At 43.7% G+C, this 19,593-nt stretch overlaps 1 protein-coding gene across 5 annotated transcripts in view; it reads right to left on the reverse strand.

The window, feature by feature from the left end:
- Itgb6 (integrin subunit beta 6) overlaps positions 1 to 19,593 on the reverse strand; it is a 131,776-nt gene that overhangs the window by 78,551 nt on the left and 33,632 nt on the right. Inside the window, exons 2-6 of one of the 5 annotated variants that reach the window (XM_087900003.1) lie at positions 6,172 to 6,223; positions 5,583 to 5,658; positions 4,801 to 4,880; positions 1,638 to 1,842; positions 832 to 1,078 (exon numbers count right to left, since the gene is read on the reverse strand). In XM_087900003.1, the coding sequence (XP_087756129.1) occupies positions 832 to 1,078; positions 1,638 to 1,842; positions 4,801 to 4,880; positions 5,583 to 5,643 (593 nt within the window). In that variant the 5' untranslated portion in view covers positions 5,644 to 5,658; positions 6,172 to 6,223. The other 4 variants (XM_087900001.1, XM_087900004.1, XM_087900002.1 and 1 more) reach the window with 4 other exon arrangements.

Here is a 19,593-nt window from a genome sequence, read left to right on the forward strand (position 1 = left end):
TCTTCTCACAAATCCTCGTTTGGTCATGTGGTCTTGGGTAAATGGCTGGCCTCTCCAAGTTCCTTGTCCCTTCCTCTGGTACAGAACTCACAAGACCAGCTTTAACCTTCCATCATTATAAAGATGCAATAAGGCCATATATATGAAGTGTTCAGCATAGAGGCTGTCATGGAGCAAATGGTAGCTCTTTCTCAGTGGTAGAATTTTAAATAAGTTGATTTTGGACATGGCATTGACCATACAGGTAAGCCATCACAAAGCCATTTGCCCTTGACTACCATCTGCATAACACGTGGTTTTAATGGCTGATTATAGCATTTTGTAATACAGTCACTGCCTCATTTCCTATTGAGTTTAATTGCAGTGAAGGCTGCTTCTCTCAAAGGTGAGAGAAAGCCACATTTCCCAAAGTGCATCAGACAAAACTGCAAAAAATGTTATTTTGATGGAGAGACTCAGAGAACATGTAGGTTCATATGAAAGAGCCCTAGGAAGTGGTGGTCACGGAGGACTGAAGATCCCTGAGAGATTGGTATGTGTTGCCTGGATAGCCAACAGGGAAAGACAATGTCTCCTTGCCCACAGACAGGAAACCTGGTTGGCTGCATCCTGACCTGCAAACCTGGCAGCTGATGCAGAGTCTGTGGGCTAGAACGTTGAAGTTATGATGACCCCACCTTGGCTGGAAACTACACAGACCACAGAGAATTGCTGAGATCCCAACCTGAGAAAGAAATGCCAGGGTGTTAATGAGCTCCTGGCACGGCAGCTCGGGCGTGTGGATTACATCTGTAGAAACCAGTGCCCAGGGATGCCAAGGAGTTCACTTACCTGCAAGGGTTGGTGATTTCCTCTGGTGTTGTTTTCATAAAAGGAGAAACGGGCTTTTCCACAAAGGATCCAAAGCCCAGTCTAAAGTTGCTGGTTAATTTAGACATCTCTTTGGCAAGCCGGGAGCCCAGCTCTTTGATTGTGTTGAGGTCATCATCCATGGAGGCTGAGAGGTCCATGAGGTAATACAGATCGACTGGGTAATCTTCCGTTTGGCGGACCTGCACTTGCACGGTCTGCTCACCGCCTATAATGGCCCACGAGAAACAAATCCATAAACACAGCAGTCATTTGTAACTGACCAATCCCTAGCTAACTGGCTATTGTATTTCAGAGTGATCTTAGTAAGGTGCGTGCCATCTCATGAACTGTGTGGTAGCGTGTATAAATGAACACATCCATGGAACTCTCTCAGCGGTGAGTTTGGAGGGACTGAAGGAGGTGTATGTCGGGATATTTTATATCTCCTTGGGAGAAGGAGCAGCCATTTAGATGAACGATAAGCCCCGTCTTTGTATGTGTAGCTTTGGAAAAGGTGAACTAAAGAAAGGGGAGATTAAATCTACATTTCAGCCTTTGAAGAAATGTACAGTTAATGTGGGCGACATTTGAGTAATTCAAACAGTCACTCCTAGAGAAGCTGTCTTCAGCGACACATTCAAAGTGCCATGAAGAGACGTGTGATTCCCGTGTCCTTCGGATGGGGAAATGAGTACCACTGCAACCAAGGATGTGTGCTGGGTGCCAGACGTTTTGGTGGACCATCAGCGACAAAGCTAGGAAATCGAGCATTGCACATAGCGTACCTGGCCTCAGTGTAAGAACCACGCTCTGAGGAGAAATCTGGACAATGTCAGAACTGTTTCTCTGTCGGCCCACGCTCAGCGGCTTATTTTGAAGGATTTCTATTTGGGAGACAGGGTTTTCGATGAAGGGCAGTTGACATCCTTTGGCCAAAAGGTTTGTAGGTGTGTCGCACCTCTCACCAGCTCCGGACGGGTGGGTAAAATTCTAAAAGAGGGGAAAAAATCACCAGGAAGGAAAGGAGACAAATCTGCATCGCTTTGTAACAGGCCAGACATTAATTCTCTGATGTACTTTGTGAGCTAAGGGTATGCTAAGTACCTCCTATCCCCACATGGCTGGTGGTGATTGTCAGGTGGAGTTATGTGATAGCTGAACAACTGGAGAAGTTGGCCAGTAAGAATTTGAACAAAATTGGAACCTCTTTTATGTTATATTCAGTCAAATCTTAAAGTCAAATCTTAAAGTTTCTTTTTTTTTAAATTCAAAGTTCATATCTTAAAGTTTCTCCCACGATCTGAGTGGATCTTTAAAATGGCTGAATTCCTAAAGTTGACATTTTCCTGTGAATTTACTTCTTCAGGATGAATGGTTGTTTTTCTGGACTCCTAGGACTGGCAGGCTTTGTAAATCTGTCGCCAAATCCAGAGAGACATTTCCTGTAGATTCCTAAAGGACAGGGCACCTGACATCTCCCTGTCTGGCACTCAGTTGGTTCTGTTTGCTGATGTGTCCCCATCAGTTACAGCATCACTTCATGGAAGGTGAACTCTCAAGGACTTTAACTTCAGCATCTTCAAAACTTCTAGTTCAAGGTCTCTTAGAGCTTTTGCTCAGGTTTGGAGGTTAAAAGAGGAGATGGTTTAAAGTCTGCACGCTGGAATTTCAGAAGGTCCCAGTCCTTCTGGTCCATCCAGAGAGAAGGCTGTGATATGTAGGGCCCAGCAGAGATGTAACTGCTCTGATCTTAAAGCACCCAGAGTTGGGAGATGAAGCCATGACAAGAACAGAGCAGGTGCTACTGATAGGCAAAGTTATTCCTGAGCCGAACTGACCATAGGCAGGATTGAATTGAGGCCCTTGGACTCTCTCTCTCTCTCTCTCTCTCTCTCTCTCTCTGTGTGTGTGTGTGTGTGTGTGTGTGTGTGTGCATGTGTGTGTGTGTGTGTGTGTGTGTGTGTGTGTGGTGGGCTCATGGAAACCAGTTTGGAGTCTACTACGAACCAAACTAACGCTTACATCTTTTCCTTGCCTCTTAGGGTTCTAAGTCACGCCTTCTATTTTCCCCAACTAGGAGTTACGGTCTTCTAAAACTGACGTTCGAAAATACAGCTGTTTCCGGCTTACCAATCAGACCTATACAGATCTGCGGCTCTAGCCGGGGTATGGCGAACTCTGCAACTTCCCATGATGCAACAAAGGCCAACAGCGGCTGGACGAGGCCTCAGAACCCTTCCTACCACAGTGGAATGGCTACCAGTTGTGTTCAGCCTTTGCGGAAAGAGCAGAGGTGGTGTGAACCGCATTAGCCATCTGTGTATACCCTAAGCTTTGTTCCTTCTTTGCTCTAATGGTCACAGCTGTCTGCCACAGCTGATGCACTAATGACTGCGTCGATTATTGGAGAGGCCTCTGAAATGATCTGACCTTGAAACTTGCTGATCCCTTGGTCAGCTACAAAGAAAACTCTCAGAAGCACCTTAGGAAGCACTTACTAATGGAAAGATGAATTTAAATATAAATTCTGGTGGGTTTGAGAGATAGCTCAACAGCCAAGAATGCTTATTGCTCTTCCAGGGGACCCAACTGTGATTCCCAGCACCTACACCAGGAAACCTACAACTGCCTATAACTAACTGTAGCGTCAGGTGATCTAATCCCCACTTCTGGCCTCCACGAACACATGAATGGGTACATGCACACACACACACAGGAGTAAATGTAAATTCTAGATCAATTTTTTGTCTCTGCCATGAAACTGATATTGTCTTCTAGACCATGTCCAAGGAACATATGGATTTGTTTCTTGTTGACTATTCTCAACCCTGTATTTGCTATTTGAACTCAAAAGAGCACAGTTGCCTTGAATTTTGTTTATGGTCTAAGCAGTTAAGGCAGTGGAGGGAGAGTGAGCTGGTTTATGCTTTCCTGCCTGTGAGGCAACACTCCACACACACAGTGAGTGTGGAATTTGGGTCCTAACAGCTACAGCCCAGTTCTGAGCCAAGCATCTACATTCCTTCCCCTTTGAACTTGCTACTGGGTTCTTGCTGTCGGCATTTATAAGCATTGACTGGTATTTAGATTCTTTCCAGTGGGTGGAACTTAAAATCCTGAAAGCCAAGGGCTCTTTTTCTTAGTGCAAATCCTTCACACGTTGCTCTCTGCATTACGGCACAGGCTGTGACTTGGTCTGTCTTGTTTGTAGCCCTCCTGGTCTACACATACATGATTTCACTCTGACCAGACAAGGACTGTTTCTCCCATGCTTTGCAATGGCTGTGCAAGAGTCACTCAGTTCATGAACAAGTGATTTGTGAAAGAATTGCCCCATGCGTGAATCATAGTTTTCCCTTTTTGAAGTGGCTAGCAGAGACTCACAACAGATGTCAGGTCCCAGATGAAACAGAACCACACTGTATCAACATGAAATGCCTACTTCACTTTGAACAACATCATCTCCATGGTTACCAGTTATCCAGACAGAATGTTACACCTGTAACCAGCTAGAAAACCTTTAAAGTAAGAGAAGCAGAGGGCTGGCACCCGTTTAGTCTCAGCACTGGGGAGGCAGAAGCAGACGTATCCCTGTGAGTTCCAGGCTAGCCTGGTCTACAGAGTGAGCTCCAGACTAGCCAGTGTTACGCAGTGAGACCCTATCTCAAAAATAAAACTTAAAAAACATAATTAATTAACTAATTAATTAGGAGAAATTGCTAGATTTAATAAAGGATGTTTAGTTAAGTTTTTTAAAAAATAACTTGACATCCATACCTTGAGCAAATTGTTTTCGAAGTACACATGAATATAATTTTGATTCTCTGACACTCAGGTTCCTCTCTTGATCTGATTTAATCATGTGACCATGCAGAGACAACCGCTTTCACTGAGGACATTAACTGATGTGTAAACACTGTTCAAACAGGGTGATAGCCAGTGACTTACCTCCTGGGAGCACCAGGCACAGTGAGGTCCCGTGAGCAAGCAGTCGGAGCAGGTCTCTGCACCGCCCCAGGCACAACCACCTAAGGGCAAAACCAGCATGACGTGGGAGTTAAAGCGGTCTCATTCATTCTGCTTATGGGACTTACACTTCTCACTTGAGCAAAGCTATATTAGGAGATTAATGTTCTGAAGGTTAGTAACTCATGTCTGAGTTTATAGTTTACACCCAACAGATTGGGAATATATACACCATGTGAACAGAAATTAGCTCTCTTTTGTCTGAAACCACAGCAGTGTCGAACTGCTCAGCAGTACTGAATCATCCGGCTTATTCTCCTATTCAGCACCTGCCATGTAATTTCAAAAACTTATCTGTCCCATTAAAAAGGTTTCTCTTATAAATTCAGTCTTTCTGTTCCTAAAATCCTTCTCCACTCTCAATATTATGACTCCCAAGTGGACGGCCTTGTCGTCCAACAGAACAGAAAAGCTTCCGAAGTGGCAATCCCAGCGACACTCAGAAGTCCCACTGTGGAGGAAGGCTGTCTAATCCTCCTCGTTAAAATGCCCATGCAACCTTTGTACTTCTTTACCTAGCACCTAGAACATTTGCTGGAGGAAATTCCCGAGTCTGCCTACAGTTTGTTAAAGTGTCCCTGTGCCAAGAGAGCCATCAGACAGATCGGATGAAAAATGACGGCGGGTCTGCCTTCTGGAGCAAATGACAGTCTGTCGAGCAAACAGCGAAGACGAGAGTGATAAACCGGAGAGCTCCGTCTTACCTTGGACGAGCTCATTCCTTCCTAGAAGTAGCAGGAACAGGCAGAGCAGCTCAATCCCCATTCGGTTCAGTTTTCACTGTGCAGACAGATTAAAAATGAATTACCTCCAGGGTTACAAGACCAGAGCCAGAGGCCGTGAAAGTCTTTCTCGCAGTGTAAAAAAAAAAAAATAGTCAAACTACTTACACTGCTTTGAAAAGTAACTCGATCTGTAAACCCAAAAGCTTTCATTAAGATTGATATGAAAACAGAAGCTACCTGGGCAGGCAAAGAAGAAAAGCTGTGTTTAAAAGCAACTTCAACACGGTTACTTCCTTGTTTGCCATATAAGGAAAGCAGGTGTACAATCACCGGGAAGGTGGAGAGATTCATGCAGGAGACATTTTTGTGTGTGTCAGTTCTGTGAGTCTCACTGCGTCCTAGGCAAAGTTGGTAGCTTTGGTAAAATGGTGATCAACGGGCTGTCTAAAGACCAATTGAAATGCACGGTTTTTAATAACAATTTCAATGCAGTAAGGATGTGAAATAAAATGTCAAGATTTAAGCTAAATGTAAGGAAGCTTAAAAAAAAAAAGCCAACTGAAAATACCTGAGATTTTTGTTTTTCATGTTAGAGCCTCTGTAGAGAATTGAAATTAGCTCTGAAAAATATAAACATTATTTTACAGTCAAATTAGAAGTTAGATCAAGGAGAACAAAACACAGTTTTCTTATTTTCTAGTTATGTGAGATATTTTTTCACGAGCATAGAATTCTTATTTTAAATCCTTATTTTAAAAAGTGTTTTGAAAGCACAGTGTAATAAGATCAACTTGGTCAAAATAAAGAGAACCTCAACACAACAGAAAGAGAAATAGCAGGGAAGATTCTGAACCCCTATTTCTAAAGTACTCTTCCAGGGTGAGGACCACACCGAGCCTTTGGTGGGCACAAGGAAGGTCCTATGCTTGTCTTCAAGTACCAAGATTACAAAATAAGCAAAACATAACCAAAAAGCAAGGTTAAAAAAGAAAAGGTTTCTGGCTTCTAGCCTCTGGTTTGGCACATCGGAATTGATTTATTTGTTAAGAGAAAGAGTGATACACTCAAAATGTGCACAGTCTGTGGGTAAATCTGAGTTTGTATTCCTTGGGCACGGGGATTCAGGATGTATTTGGAGGAGAACCATGTTCAAGGATTAGATGTGAATATGAAAAGAAGAAACGTTTATGGCCCGAGACACTGAGTGGCAGTGCCCTTGTCTGAGAGGCGAGAGAGGGAAAATGGCAGTTTTCATGTGGAGGGTGAGTGTCAAGAGCATGGCATGTTTGAGATTCCAGAAGACGCCATGAATGCAACTGGACATCAAATCCCAAGACTTGGGGCAATACCAAACTGTAGAACTGGATATCCCAGCATGGCAACAGCTATGGGGCTGGAGTTATTCAAATCAGGGGTCTGAACGAGCTCTCTGGATGAGGAAGAGCCCTGAGAACTGAGGCCTGGCCCTAACATTACCTAGCAGTCAGAGGAGCAGCGCAGAATAAAGGAAGCTGCTATCCAAGGCCCACGCCATCTTGCCAAGGAGGAACCGTTTTTGTCAGAATACAATTCTCGGAATGTCTCTCATTTCCACACCTCTTGCAGGCAGAGGCAATGGTCGCCTTTGGTCTGGACTCCAAGAATGTTTATAAAGTGAGCAGCCTTTGAAGAGAGGCATAGAGTCTCTCTAACGTCAATGGAAAATTGCTGACGACTTTGAAAGTTTCAGACTGTGTCTCTGTCCAGATTAAGGGGCAGGTGTGTGTATACCTTGCAAAGTTAGCAAGAGAGAGATCAGGCACACTTGCTGGCTGCCCTTCATGAAAGGCTCCAGTTCTTTAGTGCGGGCTTTCTGTCCTGGAGATGACCTTAAGCCATCTGTAGGCATTGTGGTCCTGTGGGTCGTCTTTTGAGATCCGGGATTGGGAGATGGATGAGATAAAGCCCGGACAGTCAGGTCACTGTTTTTGCTGTGAATGATAACGTCCTTTGTTTCTGTTACAAGCATCCTGTTCTAAGTCAGTATGCCGAATCCACGACAAGTGATTGTGTTAACTTGTCGGTACATTTACACCAGTGCTCATTCATGTGCGCGCACACGCAGATGTAAATAAACAATAAATTTAGACCACACAGAATGTTAGAAAGTGTAAACATTCAACAAACAAACAAAAACCCACCCTATGACCCAGAAGTCCCACTACTGGGCACATAGCCAAAGAAATTGAGGTCCATACATTGAAAGAGACACCTGAGCTTGTGTGCTTAGAAATGTCACCTTTATTCTGTCCTGTACAGCAAGTTGAATAGAATGGAAACTGTTTTGTCCAAAGAAATAGATTGGATGTGGAAAGACAAACATAAATACACCTGCTTATATATACATAGAAAGTAAATAACTGGGCTCAAAGAAGTAACAAAGAGAAGAACGGAAAAGGGAAGAGGGAGGAATGGAGAGATGATGGTTGATGGGTATCCGTATGCAGCTTCTGAGTAGGAATAACATCTAATGTTCTAAAACACAGTCTGTCAACTTTGGTTAACAATAATTTATTGAATATTTAAATATAGCTATCAGAGAGGATTTGGAACATTCCCCCCAAAGAAATGATACATTTCTGGGGCAACGATATGCCAGTGACCCGATCATGTTGTATACATTCATTGAAAGCTCACATTCTGCCCTAAGAATGTATCCAATTATTATGTCAATTAAAAATAAAAGTGTATCTTAAGAGAATGCATTTGACACAATGGAAGTGTTCAGAAAACACCTTCGGGCTGTTTTTAAATGAGAGCAGTATCATGGACACAAGAAGGTCATGGCTCAATCTTGTTTCAGGTGTAGCCCCAAATTCCACAAGCTGTGTTTTTTCTCCCGGAGGTTCATCGTTCTGCTCTCTAACCTGGATTTTTGCTGTAGGAGGCTTTCTGTTTTCTCCCAGGGTTTTGTATATGAGAGTTGGAAACTGAATATAGGCTTCTGGGGAAAAAAAATCCAAGTAGTCTATAATTTGTTTAGCTCTCTTTGCAGGTTTCTCACGCTTGCCTGGAAACATACCTTCAAAGAACAGTCTCCCAGGACGTGAGCCCAGACACAAAGGAGCCCGTCTAAGGTCAGACAGCTTAGAGTGACAGAATGCTGAAACCCCAGAGGCCTTCAGCCCTTGCTGCTTTGTGACAGTCTCCTCAAATCACACCTCTTTCTTCAGATGGAACACATGACCTTCCAACACTGCGTTGGGAGAAAAGATCGCTTGCGTCCATAAGGCTGCCCCTGCGTAACTGAGACGACAGCGTAGAGATGCCTGCATCCAGAAACATCCCAGGCCCCAGAACTGTCTGCTCACCACACTTTCTCGGGCTGCTTGCGTCAGTGGCTGTGGGTGAACTGGCACCTTGAGTGTCTGCACACTTTTCCAGCTACCCTCTCCCCACCTTTGCTGGGATTCTAGTGGCCACCAAATGTCTCTTCTTCCTGCAGGGCAGCGGACCTACTCCGTTGTGGTCAAGAGAACTCTAGTGACTGCTCTTGCACATGCGCTATGAGTGGGAGTTGGTGCGTATTATTTCATGACCTGCCAACTGAATGGAGGCAGCGACGTCCCGAGAGAATTGGGAAAACCCAGTTTGACTTGTGAAATTGAGTACCTTGAATTGAACTGGACTTTTAATGCAATATTTCATATAAACACTTCCGTCCCAGTCAAGAAAATTACAGTCACTTAGGGACATTTATTTTTCTGTTCCCAGCAGTAACCCTCTGCCATTCACGCCTCCCCTCCTTTCCAGGCCCTTGTACTCGGCCCCTGCTGCCTGCAAACCCTTGTCTGCCTCTCCCCTACCCAGTTCAGTTCACCGCTCTTGGTCTGAGAGACTTTTGAGTCTCTTGTGTCCTCAATTCCCATGGATGTTCCAGGACACCCCTTCCCACTGCTTATACTTGTCTGAAGGCTGACTGTTTACTGTCACTGAACTGTGAGATTTTTCAAGGCCTTAATTTACTAAGAATTTTTTGAATTCTTACTATGCAGCCAGAAGGAATTGCATCTAGCTTCTTTTTTGTTTGTTTGTTTCCAGGAAGTGGCACAATGCATGGCACTTCATAAGTAGTCAGTTAGGTTCATAGGGCAGAATGATGAAATGTAGGTTTTCATTGCCTGGCATTTCACCTGCGACAGGGAAATTCCTCAACAGATAGTGAGCAAATGGATGAGCAAATGAATAAATTGTTTGGGAGAAAACCGAGCTGAAGGGAGGAACTGAAGAGAAAAGAGTAGAAAGTGGAGTGTGAGAAAATATCCTTCCTCTGTCTCCACATTGTTCCTGGTCTAAATAGTATCTTCAAGGCTGTAAGGTTCAGGGAAGGCACGGTCTTGCTTCCTGAAGATGTAGTGCTGAGTGCCCTGTCCTGAGAAGGGGAGGTAGGCAGCCATCCCTGATGATCCCACAAGCAGCCTACTGGTATAGAAAGTCCTTCTGTATATGTGTTGCTTCTATGGGTTAATAAAGAAGCTGCTTTTGCCCAATGACTTAACAGAATATAGCCAGGCTGGAAGATACTCTGGCTAGATAGATAGATAGATAGATAGATAGATAGATAGATAGATAGATAGAGAGTAGGCAGAGTCAGAGAGAAGTCATGTAGCCTCTGTCAGAGACAGACACCTCTGCTGGAACCCACCGAAGCTTTGCCAGTAGGCTACAACCTCATGGTAATGCACAGATTAATGGAGATGGGTTAGTTTAGGATATAAGAACTAGCTAGCAATATGCTTAAGCTATTGCTCAAACAGTATTGCCGATAATATGGTTTCTGTGCAGCTATTTTGGGAGTCTGAGAAGATAGGAACACACAAGCAGACTCCTACAACAGGTGAGTATAAGGGAAATACTGTTTGGAACTTTGAGTGGGAAATATAGGTGGAAAATCAGTCATGAGGGATAATGTTGGCAGGAGTGATTAGGGAAGAGATATTCCAGCCCTTCAGGCTTGGAGGGGGGGCGGGGGGATGGAAACAGGATTCTTCAGGAACAAGCCTGCTTTAGGCTGAATCAGCAGTTATGTTCAAGCCAAAGGCAGAGGGAAGATAAAGCAAGCAAAAACGAGGCAGCAGGATGAAAGGACCAGTAGCCGCATGGATGGCAAAACATGTCCGATACACAAACCCATGCCAGGCAGCTGAAGGAGTGTGACCCGAGCTAAGAACTTCTGTGATCGCAAATGTCCTTCCTTCTAGGCTCTCCCTAAGGCGCTGCTCTTCCCAGCTCTCCCCATTACCCTCTCTCCATTGGAACAGCAAACCCTTAACAACAAGTCCCCGTTTCTTATAGGTGATCGAATCATCGTATTGCTTACAAAGATCTTGCCAGACTTGTTTACACTTTCAGACCGGGTGGTTAAACTCATAGAACACTGTCATTCTGTTTGCTTAAGGTCAAGACTGGAGACTCAGACTACGTTTGAGAGTGATACCCGTTCTCGGCTGGTCTTCATTCTGAAGGTATAGAATGACGTCCATGACTTTGGGAAGCTTGTAGGCTAGTCTGACTCTTAGCTTTGGTCCAGGCATTAATCCAAATCAAAGAATGGCTGTCTAGAACACCCCTGGGCCTGCCCTAGGGCTCAGGAAAGCACTCTTGGAATGGGAAATGTGAACAAAACTGCCTGGAAACCAACCGGATCATGAGGGCCTTAATAATGACCATTGACTTGGGCTGACCTTGCCTGGCTACCTGTTTTTCTTAAGTGCCACTGACACATCTCTCTGATTTTTTTTCCCTGTGAAAATATTTGATAGTGAGGGGTTCAAATAAGATAGTGTGAATGGGTGTGTTGTTTTTGAGTCTGCTGTGGATACAACTTTGTGGGTTTACACAGCGATTGCTTGCAGAAGAACGCTATGGCTCCTCTGAGTGTGTGAAACACGGTCAAGGAATCTGGAAATGGATGTCTTTGTCTCAAATTTCAAGACCTTTGGGAAAATGATCTTTAAAAACAGATATGTTCAGACTTCCTGCCATCCTGCCATTGTGGGTACAATGCCCACGATGTATTAAGTTTCTTGACCTAGGCCTTACAGTTTAGGCAAGAGTTATTTTTTTATTGTGGTAAAACACACATAGAAACAAGTTACCATTTCAAACACTTCTAAGTATATATCTAGTGGCAATTTTGTACATATGTATATATTTATATGTACTGTAGTATGTATTATTAATTACAGTATGACCTAGTGGCATTAAGTACAAGTCACAAGCTATACAATGTTGACCACAATCTGTCTCAAGACCTTTTCTCATCACCCTTACCCATTAAATGATGAAGACACTTCTCTGCCCCACCTCTTAGCAACCACCATTCTGTTGCACAAGTCTGTGAATTTAACTCTTCAAGATGCACTCTGTGGAATTGTTTGTCCTTTTGTGACTGTCTTCTTTCACTTAGCATAGTGTGCTGATATTTCGCCCATGTTTTGGTCTATTTCAGATTTCTAGTTCCTTTTAAGGCTGAGCGGTCTTCTGCTGGATGGCTATAAGACATTTTGTTGATCCATTCAGCTGGAAATGTAAATTTTGGCTGTTCCTAGCTCTGCCTCTCGTAAATGGTGATGCTGTGGGTGTTAGTGGACACGTACCTGCAGACTCCAGAGCCTGCTTTAAACTTCTGATGCTTGTGGGTGCAATAGGGAGAATTTTTAATGTTGGCCATAGGGAGCTTAGGATCAAACTACAACCTGCCAAGCCCTCTCTCTGTAGGGGTGCTGATTTTCTCTCTACTCTTTAGTTTCTAGATTATGAACAAATACTAACACACACCTTTCAGGATTTTGGAGAAGATTGAATCATACCACTTTGGGGTGAATCCAGAACTTTGTAAGGTCTGAGATTATGGTTCTCGGGGCACCCTCTTCAAGAAAGGCATGCAAAACTGGAAAGCAAGGTAACGCGAAAGTTTGTGATTTTCACAGGTAAGGCAAGAAAGCCTTGACAAGATGTCGAAGGCATGAAGATTCCAGTGTTCTTGCTCATTTTGTGTTTTTCCTTGACATCACTTCAGGCAGTTCACGCGAAATCTCTACCTAGAATCTGTTCTCTTCCCACGTGGAGCCACTTGCCGCTCCCAGGAGCTCCGGGAGCCTGCGGAAGCTGGCAGACGGAGTTTAAACTGTGTTCATTTCATAGTAAACTGCTCGTCTCAGGGTTTGTGCCTATTGTAGCCAGAGTTATTGAATGCTTACCTAGTACCAGACACTGCTACACACTTCATCAATTGACTTGATTTCACACACACACACACACACACACACACACACACACACACACACACACATTCTGTAGAGGTGAGTTTATCCCCATTTATTTGATAAATAGACTGCGGCACTGGGTAGCCATGCAACTGTTACTGCACTCATGGGGCAGAGTCTCAAAGATAGGTCACCTCCCTGTCCCTGCCCCCATGAGCTCAGAATCACTGTGCCAATATGAGATGGGCACAGAATCATAGAGTATCACAGAAAGCGATGTCTACAAGAAAACAAGGCAAGAAAGGAGTTTAAAAATGCATTTCTGTGTCTCTTTAGGTCTCCCGTTCTGCTCTGGCTCCGTCTGCATCTATCTGTTATTTGCTTTGTTGATCTGGTGGGTCATTTGCTGCTGAAAATGAGACAAAGCTGCCACCCTGTCCTGCACCATCCTTCCTCTCCCTTCTCTGTTTGAAGTTTACTTCAAACCGCTTGGACAAAACGAACAAACCATGCTGCTTGGCCCCTTAGGGGAAGCTGTAGTCACTGGTGGGCAGCCAGGCACCAAGTGCGGCCTACAGTTCCCTGGGCTAGAAGATACGTAAGTCCTGTGGCTTGCCTGCCACCTGCCCACACTGGAACCTAGCAGGCACACACAGAACACTCTCCCTGGGCCGAGCATCGACCGTGTGAGCAGCTTTCTCCCTTAGGAATCAGAAATTACTTTAAAGTCTGAGCTCTTCATGACTTTTTGCTTGTGAAATAAACTCAAAAAGAGATTCCTCCCTAAATACCAGCAAATAGAAGTTTATTTTGTCTAGCCATTAAAGAGACTCATTATATACTCTCCCCTATACCCCAGTCCTCTGCATTCTTATCTTTTTTTCTGTCTATTAACCAAATGGTTTGCTATGGCACGAAGTCCATGTGAGCAAACAGACATTGATTGCCAGGTGATTTATTCACAGCTTGCAAACATAATAAGTATTCCTATCTTCTTCATTTCAAATTATAAAGCAGCAATCCAAGCAAGAGTCAGGATTCCTCAATTTTGAACACACACATATACACACACACATATATATTTCCAGTGAGAACTGTCTACTATTATTGAGACTTTACTAGGCCAAGCATTGTACGTTGAAAAATAGATTCTCATTCATTTGTTCATTCTTTAATTCATCGGCTCTCTATTGAGATCATAATATACATAGAGGACTGCTCTGGGAATACAATGCCGATTAAAACTGACAAAGTGCCTCCTTATTGGAGTCTATAGGGCAAGATAAAAACACACAAAGGTATCAAGAAGTGGGTGATAAGAACTAAGAGAATAGCAAGGAATTAAGGTCAGAGAGTTCTCAAATGGAAGACCAGAGACTATTCTCTGCTAGGGAGTAATTTAGACAGAGCCCCAAAGAGAAAGCAAAAGAGAGAGAATCACATGACTGCCGTGGGAAGAATGCATGCAGGCTGCTGGGAGAAGAGAGGGGAGACTGATGTGGTTTAAATGGATGAGCCTATAATGATAGACAGGGTCACAAGGAGAAAACAGAAAGGAACCCACTCAGAAATGGAAAGAGGGCCCACAGCCAGGAATCTGTATGTGTATTTTGCATGAAAAGAGCAGTTTTTAATGAAGTTTTGGTTGTGTTTTAAAGGCATCCTTCTGTAGACTGTAGAGTTAGCAAGGTTGGAAGCCGGAAGCTCTTGGGAGGTTGTTTCTACAATGGGAGCCAGAGATGATGAGTATTTGGCTGGGACCATGGCGGAAGTGATGGAAGCAGTGACAAAGTGCCTGGATCCTGCATCTATATATCCAAGGTTGACCAGATGTCTAAATGGACTGCTCGTGGCAGGGGAAGAAATGAAGTGAGCAATAAGAACTGGAAGAACTATGAAGGCCCTGCCAGATAACCTCAGCATCTCTGACAGATTTTTCTAGATCTATCAGAGAGATATGGCATTGTACCCATCTGTCATCAAAGTCTTAGGGAGCTCGGATGTATCGAAAGAACTTGGGGAGTCGTGACAAAGGGGGCTGAAGGGATGAACTAGAAGAGTCTAGACTGTATAGGCAAGAGCTCTGTTCCTATGTTTATATGCTGTGTAAATACTCCTTCCGTCCAGTACAAGTCAATCTGGCTGGCATCTTCAGTTCTGGAATTTCCCGTGCACCTGAAGAATAAAAGAAAATCTGAGAAATCCCTTTGGCCCCATGATTGTCTAAGGCTGTGCTGGTAGAGACTAATCGGGGTCAGTTTTAATAGAGAAAGAGTCTCCCAGTTTACTTAGTATGTCAACATCTGTTTGGTACCCACAATAAAAATTATGTAAATATGCGTGCATTCCTTTTAAGCCACTGTAAGAGGGCAGGTGAGATGGGCAATCTTACTCTAAAACGAACGCAAAATGGAAGGGTTTCAAACTTCTTCTGTCCTTAAGAGCATAATTTGTGTAGCCGCGGACACAACAGAAAGCTGCTATGTTTTAAAAAGCCGGGGAAATGATGGCCAGTGAATGTAGGAGGAGTTTGAGATCTGCTGAGGGTTTAGTACCTCCAGTGCCATGTTATGGATTTTCCTGAGAGTTTCCGGTACTGTTCACTGAATCCTGTCCTCACATTTACACGAAGAGGAAGAGTCTGGGGAACTGAACACAATGCACATACATAATCATCAAACAGGCCACGAGAGGCATTATCCTACCAATCAAATCAAAATGCCATGGGGCTGCTGGCCTCTCAAGCACTGCAAGAGGGGAAAGGAGAGAGGCCCATACAAGCCAAGGCAGCTGGCATCTAACTGAGGATGGCTTTGTGAGTTTTAACACTGCAACAGAAGTAATGAATTTGAGGGTATGCTTATTCTAGACCCAATGTAGCTTTGGTGAGCTGTCACCTGTGGGAAATTTGGAGGGAGTCAAAAAGTCACCACTGTGTCCTGCCATCTCTGTTGTCTATGGGCTACTCTGGGCAGAGTGTCTCAGGCAATCTTTCCTTGTCTAAACCCCCATTTTCAAGCATCTCTACTCATCAAGCCTGCAGCAGGCTATTCACCTCATGCACAGATCAGCCGAAGGCTCAACAGTAGTGACTCAGCATTAAAGTAAGAACTTGACTTTTCTTTTTTTTAAAAAAAAGATACGTTCTTGCTATTGCATCTCAGACTGGCCTCGAACTCTAGATCCTTCTGCCTTAGCCCCCTGGTGCTGAGATTACAGACGGGCACTGCCAGCCCCAATAGCAGTAGTTCTATACCAAGAAGTTCACTAAAAGTTTTAAAGTTACAGAAAAAAAAAGCCTTCTGATAGAAGAAAATTGCTCTCAGTTATAGACAGCTTGGGAGGGGTGCATGTAACACTAGGGAGGGCATCATTCCTTCTATGTACTAAGATAAATGATAAATCTTAGGTGTCCGTAGGCTAAGGTTCAATAGCATGAAGAACTCAGTTGTCAGTTCTGGTGTTGGCTCAGGTGTTGGTGGGTTTTGGGGCATCTTTTGTAAGTTGGTCTTGAAGTGATTTAGGGTCTAAACTTCATGCAACCAAAGATTAGGAGGATGGGATTTAACCTGGCAGGATGATTTATTTTATGTATGTCGCTGGTGGAAGTACCTGCTTTCCCGAACTGTGTTCGAAAGGAAGCTGTTAATCCTCGCCCTCAAAATGAAATTCGCTATAGTTTATTTAATATAGCCTATTAAATCCTCTCATCAGAAAGTCATAGTGCCCATTAATCTAGTAAACACTCCAAAAAGCTCCACGGGGAAGAAAACTGTTAATCTTGTTTAACAGCCAAACAGGAGCCTGCTTTCCCGGGGAAAGCCTTTTTTGCACATGGTTTCCAGCATTCCCGAATCCCTTTCACCTAATTCAATCTCCGGTTTACTGGGAGAGAGAAACCAGAATCCAATACAAGCTGCCTCATGGTCGCCGGCTTTCATGAGGAGACCCTGCTCCCGTCTTCCGAATGCCTTGTTCCCTCAAAGACTCCCCAGATGGGGTCCCTGGTGGGGAGGATTCTCCAAGGAAAGTTCAGAGGGCTAGTCTATTTTAGGGATAGTTCAGATATGGCCCCTGGGGTAGAGCTGTCTCATACATCTCCAGACTCAGAGCCAAGCCTTGACCTGAGCTGCTTAAAAGTCCAGGCCCTATGTCTTCCATGTGAACGAGCCAGTTGGCTTCTCTTTGAAACAGGCCCTAAGCTATTCATTACTTTCCATTGATTTCCCCCCTTCTCTGAACAGGGTATCCCAGCTTTTACTGTGTCAACCCTTAGCCTGATCCTTTGGGAACACAGCAGCCCCAACTTCTCATCTTTATCTGTCCTCCTACCTATCTGGCTTGCAAAAGGTCCAGGAGAAAAGTTCTCTTACAACCAGCACCTCCCCTTCATGGAGTTGGCTCCATCCTGCCTGATGAAGATGCGGTGTTTTATTTTGTTGCTTCTTCTCTTTGCACTGTTTGGGTCCCGTGATGGAGGTGGCATTTGCCACATAAGGCATGGACACTCTGCTCGTATCGGATCTCTCCTCTCAACACGCTGGGTGTCTGAAAAGAACCATTCACTTCTTGAAATGTGAAGGCTGTCATCAGTTTAGAGCGTCTTGTCTTGGCATCCTTATGCAATGATGTGGTTTTATCAAAGATATTGTTCTCCCTTTGCTCTGGGGATCGAAGTGAATATACAGGATCCATGACACCTGTCTACCTTGTTTGATGTCAAAGCAGTTAAGAAGGGATCACCACAACTTATTTTGTTTGGTTTTCTAAGCAAAATGTAAAATACAATGCCTGTGTTTTTAAAAAAATTGAATTCACTAGCAGATGGATGTAAAAAAAAAAACCAGGTAGACCACATTCATAGGTATATTTGCTATTTTGCAGATTTTCTTAAAAATTTTTTCTCAGAAAGAAAAATATATCGGAATCATTTGAACAATATGCAGATAGTAGGATGGTAGATATCAGTTCAAAAATATCTGATACCCAGGCATCACTGAGATTTTGGTTTAGTTTTACTTATCTTTGGAATGAGACAAACTATAATTAAAACATTATTCAGATATTTATTATTAATAATAAATAATAATAAATATTATTCAGACAATTTTTTTCACAAACATAGGGCCATCTCACTTTTTAAAATCAATAGCCTGCCTTAAGACATGAAGTATTCTCAGTCTTGCTAAGAACTCTGAAATGGCAGTAGTTGCCAATAACTCTTGCAGTGTGCCAGGTGCCCTTCTAAATCTTTATCACACTCTAAGGTGAGACACATTTTCCCCACTTAGAGCTATTTTGTATAATGTTTTAGTTCAATGAATTCATCTATGGATTTCCCATGCCCCTTATTTTCCTTTATTATTAACATCTGATTTGTCCAATACAGTTTTTACAATTAAGAAACCAATATCCATACTTTACTGTTTCCTGAAGCTCATGCTTCATTCAGATTTACTTGCTTTTATCTTACCCTTTTCCACTTAAGAATCTGATTAGGGTGCCACATCCCATCTTTGTCATGTCATTTTAGGACCTTTTGCGGGTTCTCCACATTTTACAGAAGAACAAGCATGGCTCACATGGGGAGTAACAACTCATCACAGCCTCCTAGCTCCGTAGTCGGGAATGCTGGCCTCAAACACAAGCAGTCTGAGAACAGACATTTGGTTAGCCTTTGCTCTAAATTATTTTTGCCTTAAGGGTGCTATTTCATCTTGAAGTGCATAGTGGCATGTGTGACTGAGCCTGGTGGCAGTTTGTAACAATGGAACCGTAGGCCCCCCCGATTCTAGGGAGCTTGAAGAGATTCTGGAGGAAACAGGTGGCTTAAAAAACAGAAATAAATTCTCCTTCTGGAGGGTCTCAATGGGCCCCGGCCTCTTCCTTAGCTCCAGATGACACCCAGAAACCCTTGCTCACCATACTCACAGATGTAACACTTGGGCCGTCTCCTTCACGCGGGCTTTCTTTCTCAGTGTCTCCTCTTCTTAAAGGGACTCTGGTCCATTGAACTGACTATCCAAAAGATCCAAGATGCTGCCCAAGGAGACCCTTACCATAGGCATATCTAAAAGGCCATTTATAAATAAGATTCCATTCATAGACATCATGAAGGTGTACATAGCTTTCGGATACAACCACTATTGATACCCTCATAGAGATTAGTAATACACACAGACTTGTTATAGGAGTAAATGAGATAAAACTATATAAAATACCTGCATGGACGGCATGTGTCTTAAAACGACAGTGTTTGGGTGGAAGTGTCACCCCAGCCTCTGGCATCCACAAATGCTTGGGTTCAGGCTTCACCCCAACCCTTGGCATCTATATACCCAAAGAGTCTGGGATGTTTAACTGGAAGCTTCACCCCAGCCCCTGGTATCCATATACCCAAAGGGTCTGGAACATTTGGGTTAAGGTCATACCACAGGCCCTGCCATCCAGATATCCGAAGAGTCTGGAATGTTCGGGTGGAGGTTCCATCCTCAGCTCCCTTCCCTGGGAGTTGCCTCAGTCCAGACTCCACCCCTGAGAAAATCTGCCAAAACGATGACCCCTTCCCAGAAATACTTAAGACCACTCCGACAGGGTATTTAAACTGTCCTCCAGAGAACAAGCATGTGGTTTTCTGGTCTTCCTTCCCTGGCCCCTCTCTGGGGGCTGGAAAGCCATCTGGGAACTTTGGTATCCACTATACCTGGTTCTTTTCTAATTGGGTTTGATTTGGTCTAATTCAG

The sequence above is a fragment of the Myodes glareolus genome, chromosome 21 (assembly GCF_982192425.1).
Source record: "Myodes glareolus chromosome 21, mMyoGla1.1, whole genome shotgun sequence".
NCBI classification, from domain to species: Eukaryota; Metazoa; Chordata; class Mammalia; order Rodentia; family Cricetidae; genus Myodes; species Myodes glareolus.